This window comes from Trachypithecus francoisi, unplaced genomic scaffold (assembly GCF_009764315.1).
Source record: "Trachypithecus francoisi isolate TF-2019V2 unplaced genomic scaffold, Tfra_2.0 Contig01440, whole genome shotgun sequence".
Lineage (NCBI taxonomy): Eukaryota > Metazoa > Chordata > Mammalia > Primates > Cercopithecidae > Trachypithecus > Trachypithecus francoisi.
Window position 1 is genome coordinate 27,211,863 of NW_022681431.1, and position 22,597 is coordinate 27,234,459.

Genomic DNA, 22,597 nt, shown 5'->3' on the forward strand with positions numbered 1-22,597 from the left:
TGAGTCAGGAGAACTGCTTGAACAAGGGAGGTGGAGGTTGCAGTGAGCCGAGATCGCATCACTGCTCTCCAGCCTGGGTGACAGCGGAAGACTCCATCTCAAAAACAAACAAACAATCAAACAAACAAACAAACAGTCATAGTATTCATAGTTCCTTCAGTGACTTTATAATTTGTAAATCTATAATTACGGCATAGTGAATTCATTGCCATGATTGTAGAAAGCATATGGTTCTGTATATACACAGTTTAATAATGGAGACAGACATGGAAACACAACTGTAAGTTGTTATACTATAAGAACATCCAAGTGGGTGTTTTAAAATGTAGGTTTTATTATTACTCAGGTATATTGAAGCCAACAGATCAGGAGATGGTTGCTATTGAAAAGACAGTCTGTTTAATTGTACATAGTACATACTCAGTTTCCAATGGTAGGGGGCACTCTCCATCATTCAGGGCCCACAAAGGGAAGTACTGAGGTCAGTAAGGAGGGAAAGTGTCATTGAAATATTTTAAATAGGGGAGTGACATATTTCTATTTTACCTTAGAGTAATCATTTTGGTAATAGTGTAGGGACCAGATTGCTGGTGGGAAAATTGGGGAGGGAGGAATCATTTAAGAGATTATTTTAATAATCAGGGTGAAAACTTATAAATTCGTGGCATCAAGAATAAAAATAAAGGAACAACTTTAAAAGTTACTGATTGGGTTGAACTAGAAAAACTTGATTTGATTGATTTATTCATTTACTTAGCAAATTTACTGAGCATCATCTAGATAACAGTTGCTGTTCTAGCCACTGGGAATATAGCAGTGAATAAAACAGAACAATTTCTGCTCTCATGGAGCATATAGTGTAATAAATGTAGGATGTGTTAGATAATAATACCATTCACTAAAGTAGTGAAAATATAAGTGGGAACAGATTTTTGAAGGAAGATGATGAGTTTAATTTTGAATATATTTATTTTAGTTTTGGATATGAGTTTACTTTGGGATAATTTGAGGCTCCTGTGGAACATCCAAGGTGATGTACTGTAGAGAGTTTGTCTATGGATATGTACAGTTTGATGTAGTTGCAATCCAGTTTTTCAGATTTCCAGAGCGACGTATATGTATGTATACATACACACACTCATTTGTGTGTGTGCATGAGTGTACAGTTTTATGCAATGGTATTACATAGGTAGCCTTCCATAACCACTGCCACAATCGAGATACTCAACAGTACCATCACCACAGGAGTCTCCTATGTGATCCCATTAGAGCCACACCAATCCCCTGCCCGCTTCTGAGCCCTTGGTGTCCACTAAGCCATTCTCCTTCTTTGTGATTTCACACATATTGCATAAAGTTATCAAGCAGTCTGTATCCCTTTGAGATTATGTTTTCATGCTGAGCGTAATTTTCTTGAGGTTTATCCAGGCAGTTCCATATATCAACATTTGTTTCTTTTTATTGCTGAGTTTATGGTAGGAATGTACCACAGTTTATTTAACCATTTAACCATTGAAGGACATATGAGTTGTTTCTAGTTTTTAGCTATTATGAATAAAGCTGTTATGGACATTCATATACAAGTATTTGTGTGAGCATCAGTTTTTTGAGATAAATGCTCAGAAGTGAGATTGCTGAGCCATATAGTAAATCCTTTCTTTGTTTTGATTTCAAAGAAGTTGAAGTTACCAAACTATTTTCCAGAGTGGCTGTACCGTTTTACATTCCCACCAGCAATGCGTGAGGGATCCAGTTTATATTCATGTTTCACTTATTTTGTTTTGTTTTGAACTGTTGAACCCCAAAGCAGCCTCCTACCTCTGACAGTAGATGGAAATGAATCTTAAAAATACTATATAATAAATTGTACTTAAGTATAAAATTAATTCTGTTTTTCAGTATGATTACTGGGGCTCTGATAGCATGATAGTGACAAATAAAGTCATTGAAATTGTTGGCCTTGCAAATTCAGTAAGTATTTTTCTTTTCATATTAAAATAATTTTTGTTTTGAAATGATAATTTGCCTAAACTTGATATGGTATTCCTGGATAATTAACCCATCCATATAAACTGAGTGTGGGATTGTAAAAACATTGAATTAATTTCTGGGTTTTTATAAGATAACATAAATAGTAATTATGCATGTATTTATCTCTTCTGTTTTTAGATGTTTACCCAATTTAAAGTTACTATTGTGCTGTCATCATTGGAGGTTTGGTCACATGAAAATAAGATTTCTACAGTTGGTGAGGCAGATGAATTATTGCAAAGATTTTTAGAATGGAAACAATCTTATCTTAACCTAAGGCCTCATGATATTGCGTATCTACTAATGTAAGAATAATGTTTCATTATTCCTAGAAAGAAAACAAAGATTTGTGATAATTATGTGGCTTAGTGTAAGGAATTATTATTCATTTCTGAATATCCATGCTTTGATTATTTAGTATGTGCTTTATTCAGGCTTTATGCTCAATTTCCAGTTTTCAGGCAATAAAAAGACATTACTAACGTGTATTTCTATGCTAATAAAACTTTTATAAATGAAGACACTGAGAGATTCAAGAGGTTAAGCCATCTCCAAACTCTTGGATCCGGTGGTACTCCTAAGGTTTGAACCCGCAGTTTGTATCTCTAGAGCCAAAACGCTTAACCACTACTTAAAGAGATGGGATTTATCTTGAGAGCTTTATATTCTTATATGAGCTTTGACCAAAGGCTTGGTAAATGTGGTTACAAAAGTTTTATCCTAATGAATTTTCTGAGTAATTTTAAAATGTTAGTTTTCTAATTATAAATGATAGCTATATATTTATAATTGTATTCATGTTAAATTTATTAGCAGTAACCAGCAAGTGTCTTTCACTAAAACTATACATGTCTATATATGTATTTAAGTTTGGTATGTCAGTATTTTCTTTTGCTTGTGTGAGACTAATCTTTCCCTCACATCTTGGCCAGCCATGAATGTTATTCCTCTTTTAACTTTTGGTGGTCTGACGGATGTAACTTAAGGTCATTGTTGTCGTTTTGATTTGCTTCTTTTCTGATGACTGGTGGATTTGAGCATCTTTTCAAATGCTTGTCGATCATTTGTATCTGTCCTTCTGTAATTGCCTTTTCTTGTCATTCAACTACTTCCCTATAATTTGTAAGGGCTTTAAAAAATAATTTCCTTATCTTTAATATTTATATTTTTCCCCATAAGTTATTGGGGTACAGGTGATATTTGGTTACACGAGTAAGTTATTTAGTGGTGATTTGTGAGATTTTGGTGCACCCATCACCTGAGAGTATACACTGTATACACTGCACCATATTTGTAGTCTTTTATCCCTTGCCCCACCTCGCACTCTTTCCCCCAAGTCCCCACAGTCCATTGTATCATTCCTTTTTTTTTTTTTGGAGATGGAGTCTCGCTCTGTCGCCTAGGCTGGAGTGCAGTGGCGCGATCTCGGCTCACTGCAAGCTCCGCCTCCTGAGTTCACGCCATTCTCCTGCCTCAACCTCCCGAGTAGCTGGCCCCCGCCACCTGTATCATTCTTATGCCTTTGCCTCATAGCGTAGCTCCCACATTTTGGGGAGAACATACGATGTTTGGTTTTCCATTCCTGAGTTACTTCACTTAGAATAATAGTCTCCAATCTCATCCAGGTCGCTACAAATGCGTTAATTCATTCCTTTTTATGGCTGAGTAGTATTCATATATATATATGAATATATATATAATGCTGCAGTTTCCTTATCCGCTCGTTAATTGATGGGCATTTGGGTTGGTTCCATGATTTTGCAGTTGTGAATTGTGCTGCTATAAACATGCATGTATAAGTATCTTTTTCAAAAAATGACTTCTTTTTCTCTGGGTAGATACCCAGTAGTGGGATTGCTGGATCAAATGGTAGTTCTACTTTTAGATCTTTAAGGAATCTTCACACCGTTTTCCATAGTGGCTATACTAGTTTATATTCCTATCAGCAGTGTAGAAATGTTCCCTGATCACTGCATCCACACCACCATCCACTGATTTTTTGATTTGATTATGGCCTTTATTGCAGGAGTAAGGTGGTTTTGCATTATGGTTTTAATTTGCATTTCCCTGCTCATTAGAGATGTTGAGCATTTTTTTCATAAGTTTGTTGGCCATTTGCATATCTTCTTTTGATAATTGTCTATTTATGTCCTTAGCCCACTTTTTGATGGGATTGTTTGTTTTTGTCTTACTGATTTGTTTGAGTTTATTGTAGGTTCTGGATATTGGTCCTTTGTCAGATGTATAAATTGGGAAGATTTTCTCCCACTCTGTGGGTTTTCTGTTTACTCTCCTGACTATTCATTTTGCTGTGCAAAAGCTCTTTAGTTTAATTAAGTCCCAACTATTTATCTTTTTGTTTTTATTTTGTTTGCTTTTGGATTCTTTGTCATGAAATTCTTGCCTAAGCCAATGTCTAGAAGGGGTTTTCCAATGTTATCTCCCAGAATTTTTAGTTTTGGGTCTTAGGTTTAAGTCCTTAATCCATCTTGAGTTGATTTTTGTATAAGGTGAGAGATGAGGATCCAGTTTCATTCTCCTGCATGTGGCTAGCCAATTATTCCAGCACCATTTGTTGAATAGGGTGTCTTCTCCTCACTTTATGTTTTTGTTTGCTTTGTTGAAGATCAGTTGGCTGTAAGTATTTGGGTTTATTTCTGGGTTCTCTATTCTGTTCCATTGATCTATGTGCCTATTTTTATACCAGTACCATGCTATTTTGGTGACTATGGCCTTATAGTATGGTTTGAAATCAGTTAGTCTGATGACTCCAGATTTGTTCTTTTTGCTTAGTTTTGCTTTGGTTATGTTGGCTCTTTATAGGTTCCATATGAATTTTAGAATTGTTTTTTTCTAATTCTGTGAGGAATGATGGTGGTATTTTGATGGGTTTGAATTGAATTTATAGATTGCTTTTGGCGATATGATCATTTTCACAATACTGATTCTACCCATCCATGAGCATGGGATGTGTTTCCATTTGTTTGTGTCATCTATGATTTCTTTCAGCAGTGTTTTGTAGTTTTCCTTGTAGAGATCTTTCTACTCCTTGGTTAAGTATATTCCTAAGCATTTTATTTTTTTTTGCAGCTATTGTGAAAGGGGTTGAGTTCTTGATTTGATTATCTGCTTGATCACTGTTGGTGTATAGAAGAACTACTGATTTGTGTACATTGATCTTGTGTCTGGAAACTTTGCTGAATTCTTTTATTAGATCTAGGAGCTTTCTGGAGGAGTCTTTAGAATTTTCAAGGTAAATGATCATATCATCAGCAAACAGTGACAATTTGACTTCCTCTTTACCAATTTGGATGCCTGTAAGGGTTTTTGAATGCTTAGATACTAACTATTGTTTATCTGTATGACAAATACTTTTTCCATCTCTATGATTTTTCTATAAACTTTTTATTCTCTGCTACATTTCAGCAGACCTTGCTGGACTGAACAAAGGAGGATGAGTGCAGGAATAAAGATGAGTGCAGGAATAAAGACAAAAGAGTATATTTGCAAGAAGGGGCCAGGGGACTCCTTGCTTCTAGTGAATGGGGGTCCTGAGCTTCTAGAGCCCTTCGTATTTATTGAGTAAAGGAGATAGGCAGAAGGGGGTGGTTGTGGTCAGCTGCTTGACTTAGTGCAGGCCTGCATGACTGCATTCTTTGAACAGTAGGCTCCAGATATTCCAGTAGATAACCTCAAGGAGCATGGTGCCAGGGAGTGACTGCCCTCAGTATACCTTCTGCTGGCAGGCACAGATGTGAGTTTGCCCACATTCTGCATTCATGATGAACAGTTTGCTGTTTAATCATATAGCCTCCAGGGGAATGCTAAGTTGGTCATGACCCTTAGGCTTTCAGTTCCCAACACTACATGAAAACTTCTACATTTCATATGGTCAAATCTGTTAATCTTTTCTTCTTTCTTTTGGGTTTCCTGTATAGTGTAGAAGGTCTCTCCCACCCCCAAATTTTAGCCTGCTAGATTTTTCTTTAGGATTAATATTATTACCTTTTATAGAGTATGGAATTCATAGTTAGAACTGGAGCTGAACCTTTGAAGGAGGAGGGAAAGGAAACAAACACTGACAAAGCAAGGTAGTAGAGCTTGACAACTGATTTGATGTGGAATGGGCACGTCAAAACATATCAGTATGAATTAAAAAATATATTACTGAGTTTGTCAGGAGTATGCATAGAATTTTAGGGGAAGTCTGAGTTATAAAAAAAGGGCTTATTAAAGTATCTGTGGGAGGGAGAAAGAGTGTAAACAATACTTACACGTTGGAACATAAAACCAATGTTGGGCATTAGGAACAAATACTTGGAAACAAATGCTGGAAGGGTTAGATAGAAACAATCTCAGAGAGACAGAATAAAGGTAGTGGAGAGGCAGTGTGATTGTGAAGTGAAGTGCAGTTGAGACAGAAAGGGCATTTCAAATTGAAAATTGAATACCAAGCTTCTTAAGCTTCTTTACTCACATCCTGGTTTGTTTGGTGGGGGCTCTAAACAAGGCAGTGAATACTTGGAGCTTCTATACTTTAGTGGTTGAGAATATGGCTCGGATTCAGACTGCCTAAGTTCAGATTCTTCAGTAGGATGTATTAATTATGCTACCTTGAGAGAGTTACTTATACTTCCCATCTGACATTTGATTTGCTCAATAGGGACAAAAATAATATTCGCTAGTTTGTTTTGAGTATTAAATGGATTAGTTGATGTAAAGCTCTGAGAATAGTGCTATTATTAATATGACAGTTTAAATGGCCCCTTACTCAAAGCTGAAATAATAATGTTTAGGTGTGAAACAATAAAGCACTCCTATTGGAAACTGTTGAACTTTACTACCTGGGAGCAACACATTTTAATCTATACATTAAAACGATTTGTCACTGTCACTCAACAAAGTATTTTTTATCAGAATGTTGGAGCCAAACCTTTGGTAAACATAGCCACATGTGATGAGAACGATAAAGGCATTAAAAAGTTGGATCCATTGGATATGTTTCAGATATCAAGAGTATTTAATCTAATTAATACTAATATGTCATATTAAATGGTATTGCAAATTTGAAACAAGAACATATGGAAAGATCATACCTCAATTTGCTTCAGATTTGGATTTTATGAACTGCAGACTTAAATTATTAGCAGGAATTCTCATTTTTAAATTGTCTGTTAAAATCAATTATAAATGTAAACTTATTTATTTAGTTATAGAGATTATCCTGATTATGTGGGAGCAACGTTTCCTGGAAAGATGTGTATTACTCGTTATTCTGCAGGAGTTGCACTGGTATGTAACTGTTTAATCTTATTTATTTAATTAACATGTTTAAAAATTATTTAACATGCTTTTCCGGTTGCATCGCCGCGCGGTTCGGTTCTCTCGTCCACGCTCGCAGCCATGCCGTCCAAGGGCCCGCTGCAGTCGGTGCAGGTCTTCGGACGCAAGAAGACAGCCACAGCTGTGGCGCACTGCAAACGCGGCAATGGTCTCATTAAGGTGAATGGGCGGCCCCTGGAGATGATGGAGCCGCGCACGCTACAATACAAGCTGCTGGAGCCAGTTCTGCTTCTCGGCAAGGAGCGATTTGCTGGTGTGGACATCCGTGTCCGTGTGAAGGGTGGTGGTCACGTGGCCCAGATTTATGCTATCCGTCAGTCCATCTCCAAAGCCCTGGTGACCTATTACCAGAAATATGTGGATGAGGCTTCCAAGAAGGAGATCAAAGACATCCTCATCCAGTACGACCGGACCCAGCTGGTAGCTGATCCCCGTCACTGCGAGTCCAGAAAGTTTGGAGGCCCTGGTGCCCGTGCTCGCTACCAGAAATCCTACCGATAAGCCCATCATGACTATCAAAATTCACCTGTGTAATAAACAGTTTTTGAGGGATTTTAAAGTTTAAAAAAAAAATTATTTAACATGATAGCATATATTTTATACAATTTATGTGGGTGGTTACATTTACAGATTGCATTTGTCTTCCATTACTGTTAAAATTTTTAAGTCTTTAGAAGGAAGAATATTTTGTAGATCAATATCTTGTTGCAATTAATTATGTTTGGGAGTTGGAATAAAAATATCATAAATACACATGCTCTTCTTGATACATAGAATAATGCATTGTGAAAAATTATCTCCAATAAAATTCCTACAACCCAAAATAGATTTTTGCTTGCAGACATAAAATTGGAGAAATATTCTTATAGATAAAATAGATTCAAAATCAAAGCAAAAACCAGATTGATTCCTTAAGATGTTTCAGAACTCTGAAAGACAGTAAAATAAACTTTTATGTGTATTTATAATATTGATAAATGTGATTTTATATATATAATAGGTAAAAATAAGTGCATTATTAAAAAGTTGATACATCTCTTTGTGCCATTTTCTCACCCTACTCCTTTTTTAAAAAACAAGTTTAAGTGCTATTTTTTTTAACTTACTTTATGTTAATGATGTCAAATTTGTTAAGTATATATATAGGAACATATAAGAAAATTAATATAATCTTGCATTTTGCCACCAGGTGGAGATAACCACTATTAACGTTTTGATTGATATATGTATCTTCTTGTTTTCTTAAAAGACTTTTGAATAAAAAAAATTTAGAACATGTTTTTAGAAACTTTTATTCATTTTTTTATTGATACATAATAGTTGTATGTAAAGGCAGTGAGCAGAATGGTTGTTACCAGAGACTGGGAAGGGTCAGGGAAAGAGGAGAGGAAGAGAAGTTGAGTAATGGGTACAAAATTAGAGTTAGGTAGAAGGAATAAGTTCTAGTATTTTTTTTTTTTTTTGACAAAGTCTTGCTCTTGTACCCAGGCTAGAGTGCAGCGGCCCGATCTTGGCACACTGCAACCTCTGCCTCCAGGGTTCAAGCGATTCTCATGTCTGAGTACAGAGGTGACCCCCAACAACCGGCTGAAGTTTTTTGTATTTTTAGTAAAGAACGGTTTTCAACATGTTGGCCATGCCAGTCTCGAACTTCTGGCCTAAAGTGATCTGCCTGCCTCGGCCTCGCAAAGTGCTGGGATTACAGGCATGAGCCACCATGCCTGGCCAGTTCTAGTATTCGATAGCACAATAGAGTGACTATAATTAACAATAATTTATAGCGTATTTCAAAATAGCAAGAGGACAAGATTTGGGTTGTTCTCAAAATAAATAAATGGCATATGTTTGAGGTTATGGATAGTCCAGTTACCCTGATTTGATCATTACATATCACCTGCAAATATATCTTCTACTTTGTGTCTTTCTCTGTTTATCTGCTACTGTAGCTCTTTCTCTCTCTCTATTTTTTTTGCAAAATGTGATTTTGCAGCACCTATTTTTATTTCTAATACTTAAACATTTTTTATTACTGAAATAATGAATACACATGGTAAATTGTTTAAGCTATAGATATACAAAGCAAAAAATGATAGTAAAACTTTCTCCCCCTTCATTTAGTCCTATTGAAGAATTTAATAATTTCCATTTAAGTTCTTCTGTTGATTAAATTTATTTATTTAAAAATATGTATGCCCTTACTTCTATTTAATTTATAAACTGTAGACAATATTGGCAATATTATATTTGATATGTCGAGTCCACTTTCTCTACTTGTTGCTTATGTTTAAATATATATTTTAATATAATATATATGTAAGTATAATATATATAAATATATATTTGAATATTGGTTCTTTTTGATTTTACATAATATCTATATATATGTTAAACAATGTCCACTGTTTGCTTGCTGTGAACAGTAAGAGGTGTAATGTAATTGTATGTTTCTTATACCCATTGTCAAGGTTTAGATAATTTATAACTAATTCTGTAGGGCTTTTGCAGTTTGTCTAGAGATTGATGTAAGAATTAAATAAATAAATAGCATTTTACAGTATTATAAATATATAAATAATATTAACTATTGGATAAAGAAATAAATATTTCTTATGCCAGTAAAGTTTTGATGGTCAAAGGAGGATATTTTAGGCATCAGAATCTAATGGAGCACTGACTTTTTTTTCTAACTTTTTTACTTGTTATGGGTGAAACCAACTGCCACAGAAAATGAAATCCCATCTTCTTTTTCTTGGAATCTTTTACTACTTTTCTGGAATAACTCTTGATTTTTTTTTTAACACAGTGTGTATGAATCGCAAACATTGAGCTATTTTATCAGTGAAAACAGTTTTTTCCTTCAGAGTTTAAGTTCTGGGGTACATGTGCAGGATGTGTAGGTTTGTTACATAGGTAAATGTGTGCCATGGTGGTTCTCTGCACCTATCAACCCATCAGCTAAGTATTAAGCCCTACATACATTAGCTGTTTATCCTGGTGCTCTCCCCTGGGCCCCCCGACAGGCCCCAGTGTGTATTGTTCCCCTCCCTGTGTCCATGTGTTCTTATTGTTCAGCTCCCACTTAAAAGTGAGAACATGTGGCGTTGTTTTCTGTTACTGTGTTAGTTTGCTGAGGACAATGTCTTCCAGTTCCATCCATGTCACTGCAAAGTCATTCCTTTTTACGGCTGCATACGTAGTATTTCATGGTATATATGTATCACATTTATATATGTATCACATTTTCTTTATCCACTCTACTATTGATGGACATTTGGGTTGATTTCATGTCTTTGCTATTGTGAATAGTGCTGCAATGAACATACGGGTGCATGTGTCTTTATAATAGAATGATTTATATTCCTTTGGGTATATACCCAGTAATGGGATTGCTGGGTTAAATGGTGTTTCTGCCTCTGTTGTTCTGTCTCTTTGAGGAATTGCCACAGTGTCTTCCACAATGGCTGAACTAATTTACATTCTCATCAACAGTGTAAACATGTTCCAGGCTGGCCACGGTGGCTTACGGCTATAATCCCAGCACTTTGGGAGACAGAGGCGGGCAGATCACGAGGTCAGGAGTTTGAGACCAGCCTGACCAACATGGTGAAACCTTGTCTCTTCTAAAAATACAAAAATTTGCCGGGCGTGATGGCAGGTGCCTGTAATCCCAGCTACTTGGGAGGCTGAGGCAGGAGAATTGCTTGAACCCGGGAGGTGGAGGTTGCAGTGAGCAGAGATCGTGCAATTGCACTCCAGCCTGGGCAAGAAGAGTGACTCCATCTCAAAAACAAACAAGCAAGCAAACCAACCAACCAACGAACCAACCAAACAAACATATTCCTATTTCTCCATGGCTTTGCTAGCATCTGTTGTTTCTTGACTTTTTAATAATCGCTGTTCTGACTGGCGTGAGATGGTATCTCATTGTGGTTTTAATTTGCACTTCTCTAATGATGAGTGCTGTTGAGTATTTTTTCATGTTTTTTGGCCACACGAATGTCTTCTTTTGAGAAGTGTCTGTTCAAGTCCTTTCTCCACTTTTTAATTTTTTTTTTCTTGTAAATATGTTTAAGTTCCTTGTAGACTCTGGATATTAGACTTTTGTCAGATGGATAGACTGCAAACATTTTCTCCCATTCTTTAAGTTGTCTGTTCACTCAGATGATAGTTTCTTTTGATGTGCAGAAGCTCTTCAGTTTAATTAAATCCCATTTGTCAATTTTTGCTTTTATTACGATTGCTTTTGGCATTTTTGTCATGAAATCTTTTCCCATGCATCTGTCCTGAATGGCATTGCCTAGATTTTCTTCAAAGGTTTTGATAGTTTTGGGTTTTACATTTAAGTTTTTAATCCATATTGGGTTAATTTGTTTTTTTTTTTAGGCAGGTTTTTTTTTTAGACTCCACTCTGTAGCCCAGACTGGAGTGCAGTGGCACAATCTAGGCTCACTGCAACCTCTGCCTCCAAGGTTCAAGCGATTCTCTTGCTTCAGACTTGCCAATAGCTGAGATTATAGATGTACACCGCCACACCTGGATAATTTTTGTAGTTTTAGTAAAAACAAGGTTTCACTGTGTTGGTCAGGCTGGTCTCAAACTCCTGTCCTCATGTGATGCACCTGCTCTGGCCTCCCAAAGTGTTGGGGTTACAGGCGTGAGCCACCATGCCTGACCAACTTAATTTTTGTATAAGGTGTAAGGAAGGAGTCCAGTTTCAATTTTCTGCATGTGGCTAGCCAGTTCTGCCAGATCCATTTATTAAATAGGGAATCCATTCCCCATTGCTTGTTTTTGTCAGGTCTGTTGAAGATCAGATGATTGTAGGTGTGTAATCTTATTTCTGAGTCCTCTGTTCTGTTCCATTGGTCGGTGTCTGTTCTTGTACTACTACCATGCTGTTTTGGTTACTGCAGCCTTGTAGTATAGTTTGAAGTTGGGTAGCGTGATGCCTCCAGCTTTGTTCTTTTTTCTTAGGATTGTCTTGGCTATTTGAACTCTTTTTTCATCCCATATGATTTTTAAAATAGTTTTTTTTTTCTAATTCTGCGAAGAATGTCAATGGTAGTTTAATGGAAATAGCATTGAATCAATCTATAAATTGCTTTAGGCAATATGGCCATTTTCATGATATTGATTCTATTTATGAATATGGAATATTTTTCAATTGTTTGTGTCCTCTCTAATTTTCTTGAGCAGTGGTTTGTAGTTCTCTTGAAGAGGTCCTTCACTTCTCTTGTTAGCTGTATTCCTACGTATTTTATTCTCTTTGTAGCAACTGTGAGTGGGAGTTCATTCATGATTTCGCTCTCTGCTTTTCTGTTGTTAGTGTAGGAATACTAGTTATTTTTGCACATTGATTTTGTATCCTGAGACATTGCTGCAGTTGCATATTAGCTTAAGGAGCTTTTGGGCTGAGAGGATGAGGTTTTCTAGGTATAGGATCATGTCATCTGCCAACGAAGACAATATGACTTCCTCTCTTTCTATTTGAATTCCCTTTTTTTTTTTTTTTAATTTTGCCTTATTGTCCTGGCCAGAACTTCCAGTATTATGTTGAATAGGAATGGTGAGAGAGGGCATCCTTGTCTTGTGCCAGTTTGTAAGGGGAATGTTTCCAGCTTTTGCCCATTCAGTATGACATTGGCTTTGGGTTTTCTGTAGATGGTTCTTAATATTTTGAGTTATGTTCATTCTTTCAATACCTAGTCTACTGAGAGATTTTAACATGAAAATTTTTTTCCAAATGACTTTTCTGCATCTATTGAGATAATCATGTGGTTTTTGTCTTTAGTTCTGTTTATGTGATGAATCACATTTATTGATTTGTGTATGGTGAAACCAACCTTGCATCCTGGGGATGAAGCCAAGTTGATCATAGTGGATAAGCTTTTTGATGTGCAGCTGGATTCAGTTTGCCAGTATTTTATTGAGGGTTTTTGCATCGATGTTCATCAGAGATATTGGCCTGAAGTTTTCTTTTTTTGTTGTATTTCTGCTAGGTTTTGATATCAGGATGATGCTGGGTTCATAAAATGAATTGGGGAGGAGTCTCTTCTTTTTAATTGTTTGGAATAGTTTCAGTAAAAATGGTACCAGCTCTTCTTTCTACCTCTGGTAGAATGTTAGCTATAAATTCAACTGGTCCTGGGCTTTTTTTGATTAGTATTATTAGAACTATTCATTAGTTCTGCCTCCATTTCAGAATTCATTATTTGTTTATTCAGGGATTCAGTTTCTTGCTGGTTCAGTCTTGGGAGGGTGTTATATGTCCAATAATTTATCCATTTCTTCTAGATTTTCTAGTTTCTGTGCATAGAGGTGTTTATAGTATTCTCCGATGATTGTTTGTATTTCTGTGGGGTCCATGGTGATATCCCCCTTATCATTTATGATTGTATCTATTTGATTCTTCTCTCTTTTCTTCTTTACTAGTCTAGCTACTGGTTTATCTATTTTATTAATTTTTTCAAAAAATCAGCTCCTGGATTCATTGATTTTTTGAAGGTTTTTTTGTGTCTCTATCTCCTTCAGTTCTGCTCTAATCTTGGTTATTTCTTGTCTTCTGCTAGCTTTGGGGTTTGGTTGCTTTTGGTTCTCTTGTTCTTTTAGTTGGCATGTTAGGTTGTTGGTTTGAGATATTTCTAGCTTTTTGATGTAGCCATTTAGTCCTATGGATTTCTCTCTTAACATGGCTTTAGCATGTGTCCCAGTATGTTGTCTCTTTGTTCTCATTAGTTTCTAAGAACTTCTTGATATCTGCCTTAATTCCATTATTTACCCAGGAGTCCTTCAGGAGCATGTTGTTCAATGTCTATGTGGTTGTGTAGTTTCAAGTGAGTTTCTTAATTTTGAGTTCTAATTTGATTGTACTGTGATTTGAGAGACTGTTATGATTACAGTTCTTTTGCATTTGCTAAGGAGTGTTTTACTTTTGATTATGTGATTGATTTTACAGTAAGTGCCATGTGGTGATGAGAAGAATGTATATTCTCTTGATTTTGGATGGCGATTTCTGTAGATATCTATCAGGTCCACTTGATCCAGAGCTGAGTTCAAGTCCTATATATCTTTGTTCATTTTCTGTCTCAATGATTTGTCTAATATTGTCAGTGAGGTGTTAAAATCTCCCACTATTATTGTGTGGGAGTCTAAGTCTCTTTGTAGGTCTCTAAGAACCTGCTTTATGAATTTGGGTGCTCCTTTATTGGGTGCTTATATATTTAGGATAGTTAGCTTTTCTTGTTGAATTGAACCCTTTACCATTATGTAATGCCTTTCTTTGTCTTTTTTGATCTTTGGTGGTTTAAAGTCTGTTTTGTAAGAAACTAGGATTGCAACTCCAACTTTTTTCTGTTTTCCATTTGCTTGGTAAATTTTTCTTCATCTCTTCCTTTTTTTTTTTTTTTTTTGTTTTTTTGGAGACAGGAGTCTCACTCTATTGCTCAGGCTGGAGTGCCATGGCATGGATCTCGGCTCACTGCAACCTCTGCTTCCCAGGTTCAAGAGATTCTCTTGCCTCAGCCTTCCAAGTAGCTGGGATTACAGGCACATGCCACCACTTGGCTAATTTTTTGTATTTTTAGTAGAGACAGGATTTCACCATGTTGGCCAGGCTGGTCTTGAACTCTTGACCTCAAGTGATCTGCCCACCTTGGCCTCCCAAAGTGCTGGGATTACAGGCTTGAGTGATTGCTCCCAGCTATCCCTTTATTTTGAGCCTATGTGTCTTTGCACGTGAGATGGGTATCTTGAAGGCAGTATACCAATGGGTCTTGACTCTTTATTCATCTTGTCATTTGTGTCTTTTAATTGGGGCATTTAGCCTATATACATTTAACCTATTTACATTTAAGGTTAATATTGTTCTGTGTGAATTTGGTCCTGTCATCACAATACTAGTTGGTTATTTTGCAGACTTTTTTATGTGGTTGCTTCATAGTGTTACTGATCTGTGTACTGATCTGTGTACTTCAGTTTTGGTAGTGGCTGATAATTGTTTTTCATTTTCATATTTAGTGCTTCCTTCAGGAGCTCTTGTGAGGCAGGCCTGGTGGTGATGTATTCCCTCAGCATTTGCTTGTCTGAAAAGGATCTTATTTCTCTTTTGCTTATGAAGCTTAGTTTGGCTGAATATGAAATTCTGGGTTGAAAATTCTTTTCTATGAGAATGTTGAATATTGGCTCCCAATCTCTTCTGGCTTGCAAGGTTTCCGCTGAAAAGTCTGCTGTTATTCTGATGGGCTTCCCTTTGTAGGTGACCTGGCCTTTCCATCTGACTGCCTTAACATTTTTTTTTACTTTCAGTTTGACCTTGGTGAATCTGATGATTATGTGTCTAGGGGCTGAGTTTCTCGTGGAGTATCTTACTGGGGTTCTCTGGATTTCCTGAATTTGAATGTTGATCTGTCTTGTTAGGTTGAGGAAGTTCTCCTGGATGATATCCTGAAGTCTGTTTTCCAACTTGGTTCTGTTCTCCCCGTCTCTTTCAGGTACCTTAATCAGTTGTAGGTTCAGTCTTTTTATATAATCTCATATTTCTTAGAGGTTTTGTTAGTTCCATTTCCTTCTTTTTTTCTGTTCTTGCCTGAATGTCTTTTTCAGAAAGATAGTCTTCAAGCTCTGCTATTCTTTCCTCCTCTTGGTCTATTCTGCTATTGATACTTGTGATTGCATTGTGAATTTCTTGTGTTGGGTTTTTCACCTCCATCAGTCCAGTTATGATCCTTTATAAACTGGCTGTTCTGTTTATCTGCTCCTGTATTGTTTTATTATGATGGTTAGCTTCTTTGCATTGGGTTAGAACTTTCTCCCTTAGCACAACAAAGTTTGTTATTACCCACCTTCTGAAGATCACTTCTGTACTTCTGTCATGTCAGTCATCTCTGCCTCAGCCCAGTTCTGTGCCCTTGCTGCGAGATGTTGGGTTCATTTGGAGGAGCAGAGACATTCTGGCTTTTTGAGTTTTCAGTGTTTTTGCATTGATTTTTCTCATCTTTGTGGGCTATCTACCTTTGATTTTTGAGGTTGCTGACCTTTGAATGGGGTTTTTGTGGGGCCTCTTTTTGTTGATGTTGTTGCTTTCTGTTTGTTTTTCCTTTTAACTGTCAGGCCACTCTTTCACAGGGCTGCTGCAGTTTGCTAGGGGTTCATTCCAGACCCTAGTTGCCTCACTGTCTCCTGCACCTGGAGGTATCACCAGTGAAGGCTAGGAAACAGCAAAGATGGCAGCCTGCTTCTTCCTCTATGAGCTCTATCCCAGGAGGGCACTGACCTTATACCGGCCCATGTACTCCTGTAGGTGGTGTCTGTAGGAGGTCTCACCCAGTCAGGAGGAATGGGATCAGGGACCCGCTTAAAGAAGCAGTCTGGCTGCCCCTTCACAGAGCAGATGTGCTGTGTTTGGGGGAGCCCTCCTCGTCTAGACCACCCAGACTCTCTAGAGCCAGCAGGCTGGAAAGGCATAGTCAGCTGAACCACAGAGACTATGGCCACCCCTTCCCCCTGGAAGCTCCATCCCAGGGAGAGATCAGAGTTCTGGTCTGGACCACCTGGAGTATCCAGAGACAGCAGGCTACAATGGCCAACTCCAAGCACAGAGATGTGGCTGCTCCTTCCCCAAGGAACTCAGTCCGTTTCAGTCAGTCTCTAGCCTGCTGCTGTTGGCTGGCTCGAATTCCAAGCCAGTGGGTCTTAACTTGTGCGATGCTGTGGAAGTGGGGCCTGCAGAATGACGCTGCTTGGCTCCCTGCCTACTGGAATGCATGAACTGATCTCCCATCTGGCAGGAATTCCTGGGGCTAGGATATTCAAAACTCCTGGGTGTCCATGTGTGCCCAAATGGCTGCTTCCCTGAGGCTCCACACAGCTCTGTGCTTTGGACCCAAGGCCCTGGTGGAGTGGGCTCATGAGGGGATCTCCTGATCCACGGTTTGCAAAGAGCCATGGGAAAAGCACGGTTTTCCAGGTGGGGCTGCACAATCACTCATCACTTCCCTTCGCTGGGGATGGGGGCTCCCCTGGCTGCATGCCACTCCTGGGCGGGCCATCACCCCACCCTGCTTTTCCTTGCTCTCCGTGGGTCAAGCTGTCTGCCTGGTCAGTCCCAATGTAAGAACCTGGATACCTCAGTTGAAAGTGCAGAATTCGCTTGCCGTTTTCATTCCTTTCCATGAGAGCTGGGGACTGTAGCTGCCTCTAATCAGCCATCTTGGCCCTACCCCCTTCAATGAAAACACTTTTATTTTGTCTTAACATTTGATTGATAATTGGGATAGGTATAGAATCTTTGTCCTAACATCTTCCTACCTCAGCATTTTGAAGACTGATGTATCATATTTTTGCCAAGTCATTATGAAGTGAAAAGATGGCGAGGAAATTGAGGGTGTATGTAAAGGAATTTGAACTGATGAGTGAAAGAGAGAAGTTAATAAGGAAATTAGGAATAGTGAAAATGTGGTTTTCACTAGATAAACTTGTGGTTTCACAAGATAAAAAAAGGAACAAAGATTCATGACTATGTGAGCAGAGAATGCTTGTTTTCTCTTTTATTTCAAATTCATGTATTTTTTAAATTGACATATAAAATTATCTGCCTTTACCATGCACGTGATGTTTTGAAGACTATATACACTGTAGAATGGTTAAATCTAGCTAACAAATACATTGCCTCACATACTTATCATTTTTATGGTGAGAATGCTTAACATCCACTCTCTTAGCATTTTTTAAGAATACAATTTATCATCATGAATTGTAGTTACCAAGCTGTACAATAGAACTCCTGAATGTATTCTTCCTATCTATCTTTAAATATCCATTCTTTGACCAACATCTCCCAGAAGAGGATTATTTTGAATTCTTTGTCAGTCATTTCATAAATATCCTTTCTTCTGGGTACACTGCAGGAGCTTTATTAGTTTCTTTTTGTGATGTCATATTTTCCTGATTTTTTCATAATCCTTGTGTCTCTATGCATTTGAGGAGATGGTCACCTCTTCTAGCTTTTGCACATATTCTTTTCTGGTAACAGACCTTTACTTTTACTGTAACCTGGGATTCTGGGTGTCATTGGTTACAACCGTGGATAGGCAGACCTTGGTGTTAGGTTCTCTAATTGGGATTGGTTGCTTCCCGTACTCTGAGGTCAAATGGTATAGCTGGCTGTGCTCTGTGGTCTAGTGAGACCACTGGCTGGACTCTACCATCAGGTGGGGATACTGGCTGGGTTCTGTGATTGTTTCTGATGGAGCAGTATTGTAGGTTGTTTTCCCTGGCTAGGCAGTATTTTTGTATGTTTGGAATCTGTATCGTGTTTCCTGCAGCATGATGCTGTTAGCTAGTCTCTCTGGTGTGGCACTTCCGTGGGCCAGAATGAACAGCAACCCCAAAGAATCATGTGCTCATCACTGTGAGCCCCACCACTGTTTTTCATCTCCAACTGACCCCAGATGGCTTAACCCTACCAGCACTCCCAGTGATTCCTGTGTGATGAGACAGGAGTGAGCCTCTCACAAATGGTCCCAGAATGGTGGGGAAGTTAAATGCCTGCCTCTGATTCACCCCTACCATACCAGAAACCATAGGCCCAGAGTAACTCTGCATGCAGTGCCACACCAGCCTGGGGCTATTCCCAACATAGTATATTCCCAATATAGTATAGTAAGTCACCACAGCCTCTGCCAGCTAGTATGCAACTGATCTAGCAATTCCCATCCCATTTTTCCTCATCAACACTCACTCTATTCTTAGACTCAAGCCTAATGGCTACGGGAGAAATGGCACAAAGTTTTGGTTGCTGCTTTAGGATATTTAAAAAATCATTAGTGACATCCTTCCTACCTCTCTGGATGTTGTTCCTTAGCTGGGGCCACAATTGAATCTTTAGCCAGCCATTATAGTCTTGTTGCTTCTGTGTTACAGGACATGTGATAAGTAAATCTTGTAGTAATGAACCCATTTCTATAAATACTAGGCCACAAGATGTGACCCTGGTCAGAAACAATATTGTGTGGTGATGCAGAAGACATTCTTCAAGCACAAGAATGTGGTGCTTTAGAATCACTGCAGACAGGCAAGGAAAATCCATACCTGGGATACACGAGGACAAATCATTGCTCCTTCAATGAATGAGCAGTCCACTGTAATAAACCCATCTCCAGTTGACTGGCTAATCCAACAGGGGTGTAGTGCTATGGTGGAGGCTCATCACTGGCTTCTGTTGATGGCAGGTAGAGTGCCCTAGATATATAGAAAGCCAGATCAGTTTCAGAGGATAATTTACAGTCATTATCTATCTTTTGCACCAGGCAAACAAACAAGTTAAATGATTATGTGACATGCATCATTACTCCTACAATTTCAAACTTTAATGGTGACGCTAATATATGCAGTATGCAATTCCCTAAGGGATGCCATATTACTCTTGATTTATCATCTTGGGAGCAGTTCCAGGCACTTCCTCTTGGCCCTCCCTGTCAATAATATGTCTCACTCCATTGGTCAGCAGACAATATATGCTAGTATTTCTATTCCAGCCATAATTCTGGGATTTGGAAAATAAGAGTAGGACATACCTGAAATTCTTTTGGATGTACTGTTAGATGAACTTGAAACAAATTTCTTCTGACTACTTGACCTCCATAAGGCTGCACTTGGACCAGTAGATTAAGGTGGTATTCAGTTTTTCAGGGTAACTTTAGTTCTGACTCAGAATCCAATAAGCACCAGAAGTCCTAGCGATTTTCTTTTCCTGCATGCACAGTTATTCTAGTGAATAGCTCCAGGTCCCTCTGTGGAAGGCTTGGAGGAATAGTCGCAGTTTCATCTGTATGGCAGGTTCCGTCTTTCAAGGTGCTCTCTTAGTTGAGAATCCCTGAGGTTGTGAATTGATTTAAGTCTGGGAATCTGCATCACAGCAACTCATGTTAAGTTTTTGCCACCAGACGTAGAATGTCAAGAAAACCTTCAGTATGATGCTTATATATTTTATTTTTAGGGTCCCTGAAATAATTATCATAATCCCTGTAGGTCAAAACAGCTTTGATAGTATGTAAGCCCCTTTAGCTTGGGGTGGTAATTGCACCTACCTTGTCTCAGTTAAGCCGTGCCACATGGCCTGTAACACTCCTGGTCCCAGTGTTCCTGTTGCGGCTGGGCGTGGTGGCTCATGCTTGTAATCCCAGCAGTTTGGGAGGCTGAGGCATGTGGACCACTTGAGGGTCGGGAGTTTGAGACCAGCCTGGGCAACATGGCGAAACCCTGTCTCTACTAAAAATACAAAAATTAGCCAGGCATAGTGGTAGGTGCCTGTAATCTCAGCTATTTGAGAGGCTGAGGCAGGAGAATCACTTGAACCCAGGAGGTGGAGGTTGTAGTGAGCCAAGATCATGCCATTGCACTCCAAGCTAGGCAGCAAGAGTGAAACTCCAAGATCCACTGCATTATGTGCTACCGTCATCTCCAGTCTACAAAACAACAACCAGCAGAGATTTTTGATGATATTGGTGTGTCTTTCAGCAAAGCATTTCCAAGTGTCTTGAAGGAAATATCCTCCCAGCTCTCATTGAATGTTTGATCAAGGGTAGTTACCCAACAGGTTTCACACAGTAGATTCATTCAATATTACCATATTCCTGAAACTCAGCACTTTTTCACCATACAGTATGCCAGGAAAGCTCCATTATTTTGACCTTACTGACAGTAGGCTCCCATTAAGTCTAACTTCAGTTAACATGACTCCTGCTTTTACTTGGCATATTAAATACAAAATCCCAGGTGAGTCATGAATTACAATAAATTTGTTCCAGTACAGCCTTCTATTTCATACTGTCTGATTAATCCCTTTCAAAGTATAAATTATCCCCTTCCAGAGCAGTACATTGATACTTCTCCTTCAAGACCATGTTGAGAATTAATTCTTGATTTGGACCTAGAGGCAATGTGGGGTAGTGAGACTAATGTTCCAGCTATCGTCATTAAAACTTTTTTTTTTTTTTTTTTAAATGCAGGGGCTCTCTCATTGTTTGGAGAGGGTTTCCTCTGCTGGCAAGGGAAGTAAAGAGATGTTATTCCAATTGTTTGCCTCCCAACTTTCAGATTCTAATGCTTTTCCCACCAAATCTGGTGGGTTCCAGCTTGGTCCTCAGCCATGTCAATCCATGACCACACATGAGTTACTTCATTGCTGCTGCAGAGGCTTTCTGATTCCCCGTTTGCATTTTCCATTGCTCATTTGCAATATTCCCTTTCTATTCTTCATTATGTGCATCCCTTAGGGCTCTTATAAGAAATTAGTTGACCCCAAAATCTTTATTATCCCTATTGTCACCATAACAATTAAATGCCTTTATCTTCCTCCTCCTGCATCATATCCTATGCCAGCTTTGGTAATAATTTGAGAAATCATGATGTCATTTCATACCATAAATTACCAATGCCCCATTTCTTTTTCGCAAGGAAGTTATCTGTGTTAAATATATGAACAACCTAATCCAATAGTGCCATCTGAAGGATCTGTTTTCTGTGGCTTCTTTTCATACTAGTCACTATGTCAATGAGGTTCCTAGTAGGCAGCAGGGTGAGCACTTAAATTGGGCAATTTGGTTAATGGCCATTTCATGAACTGGGGGTTGGGGGAGATGATATGGATTATCCAAAATGAGTATTAGAGCTATTGTAAGAAGTTAGGTAAGTTGAAGATTCTGGTCTATATAACCAACAGTGTAATGTATATTTTCTTTATCAAAACAATTCTTTTGTCTATTGATAGTAACTACCTAAGAATTATGTTAGGTGTCCAATTGTTACATGATCACAAAGCTTGGCATACACTCAATATGCTTCTATCTCAGTAAAACTTCATAAGAAGAGCTTCAGCTTCTCACCTGTTCAAGGATCCATATCTCCCTAATTCTTTTTCATTTAATAAAACAATAAAATATTCATAATCAGAAAATTATTTTTTACCACCCTTTAGAGAATTATCTTTCCTTAGAATTTTCTTTGTTGTTATTATAGTACCCCAAGGAGATAACTCTGGAGGCATTTTCAGTTATTGTCACCCAGATGCTGGCACTCAGTCTGGGAATATCATATGATGATCCAAAGAAATGTCGATGTTCAGAATCCATCTGCATAATGAATCCAGAAGCTTTGTAAGTTTTAACAAAATATTTATTGCTTATGTTTATTTCATGTTAAATATTCAGAGTGTGAAAATTTACTA

General features: G+C 38.1%; 2 protein-coding genes across 14 annotated transcripts in view; both read left to right on the forward strand.

Annotated features, from left to right (window-relative positions):
* The window catches only part of ADAM32 (ADAM metallopeptidase domain 32), a 174,478-nt gene that overhangs the window by 54,895 nt on the left and 96,986 nt on the right, over positions 1–22,597 (forward strand). For all 13 annotated transcript variants that reach the window (XR_004441834.1, XM_033231805.1, XM_033231812.1 and 10 more), the window contains exons 8-11: positions 1,900–1,971; positions 2,170–2,336; positions 7,242–7,323; positions 22,390–22,526. Coding sequence is in view for 12 of the 13 variants with exons in the window: in XM_033231805.1 (XP_033087696.1) it covers positions 1,900–1,971; positions 2,170–2,336; positions 7,242–7,323; positions 22,390–22,526 (458 nt within the window). In the remaining variant the exon portion in view is untranslated. The remainder of the gene's footprint in view (positions 1–1,899; positions 1,972–2,169; positions 2,337–7,241; positions 7,324–22,389; positions 22,527–22,597) is intronic.
* Positions 7,368–7,947, forward strand: LOC117095157 (40S ribosomal protein S16-like). The gene has a single exon (XM_033231849.1). It carries the CDS (start codon positions 7,435–7,437, stop codon positions 7,873–7,875), a length of 441 nt encoding a protein of 146 aa, XP_033087740.1. The 5' UTR covers positions 7,368–7,434; the 3' UTR covers positions 7,876–7,947.

Coding starts and splice junctions, on each gene's coding strand:
- LOC117095157 (XM_033231849.1), top strand. CDS start 7,435: ATGCCGTCCAAGGGCCCGCTGCAGTCGGTGCAGGTCTTCGGACGCAAG.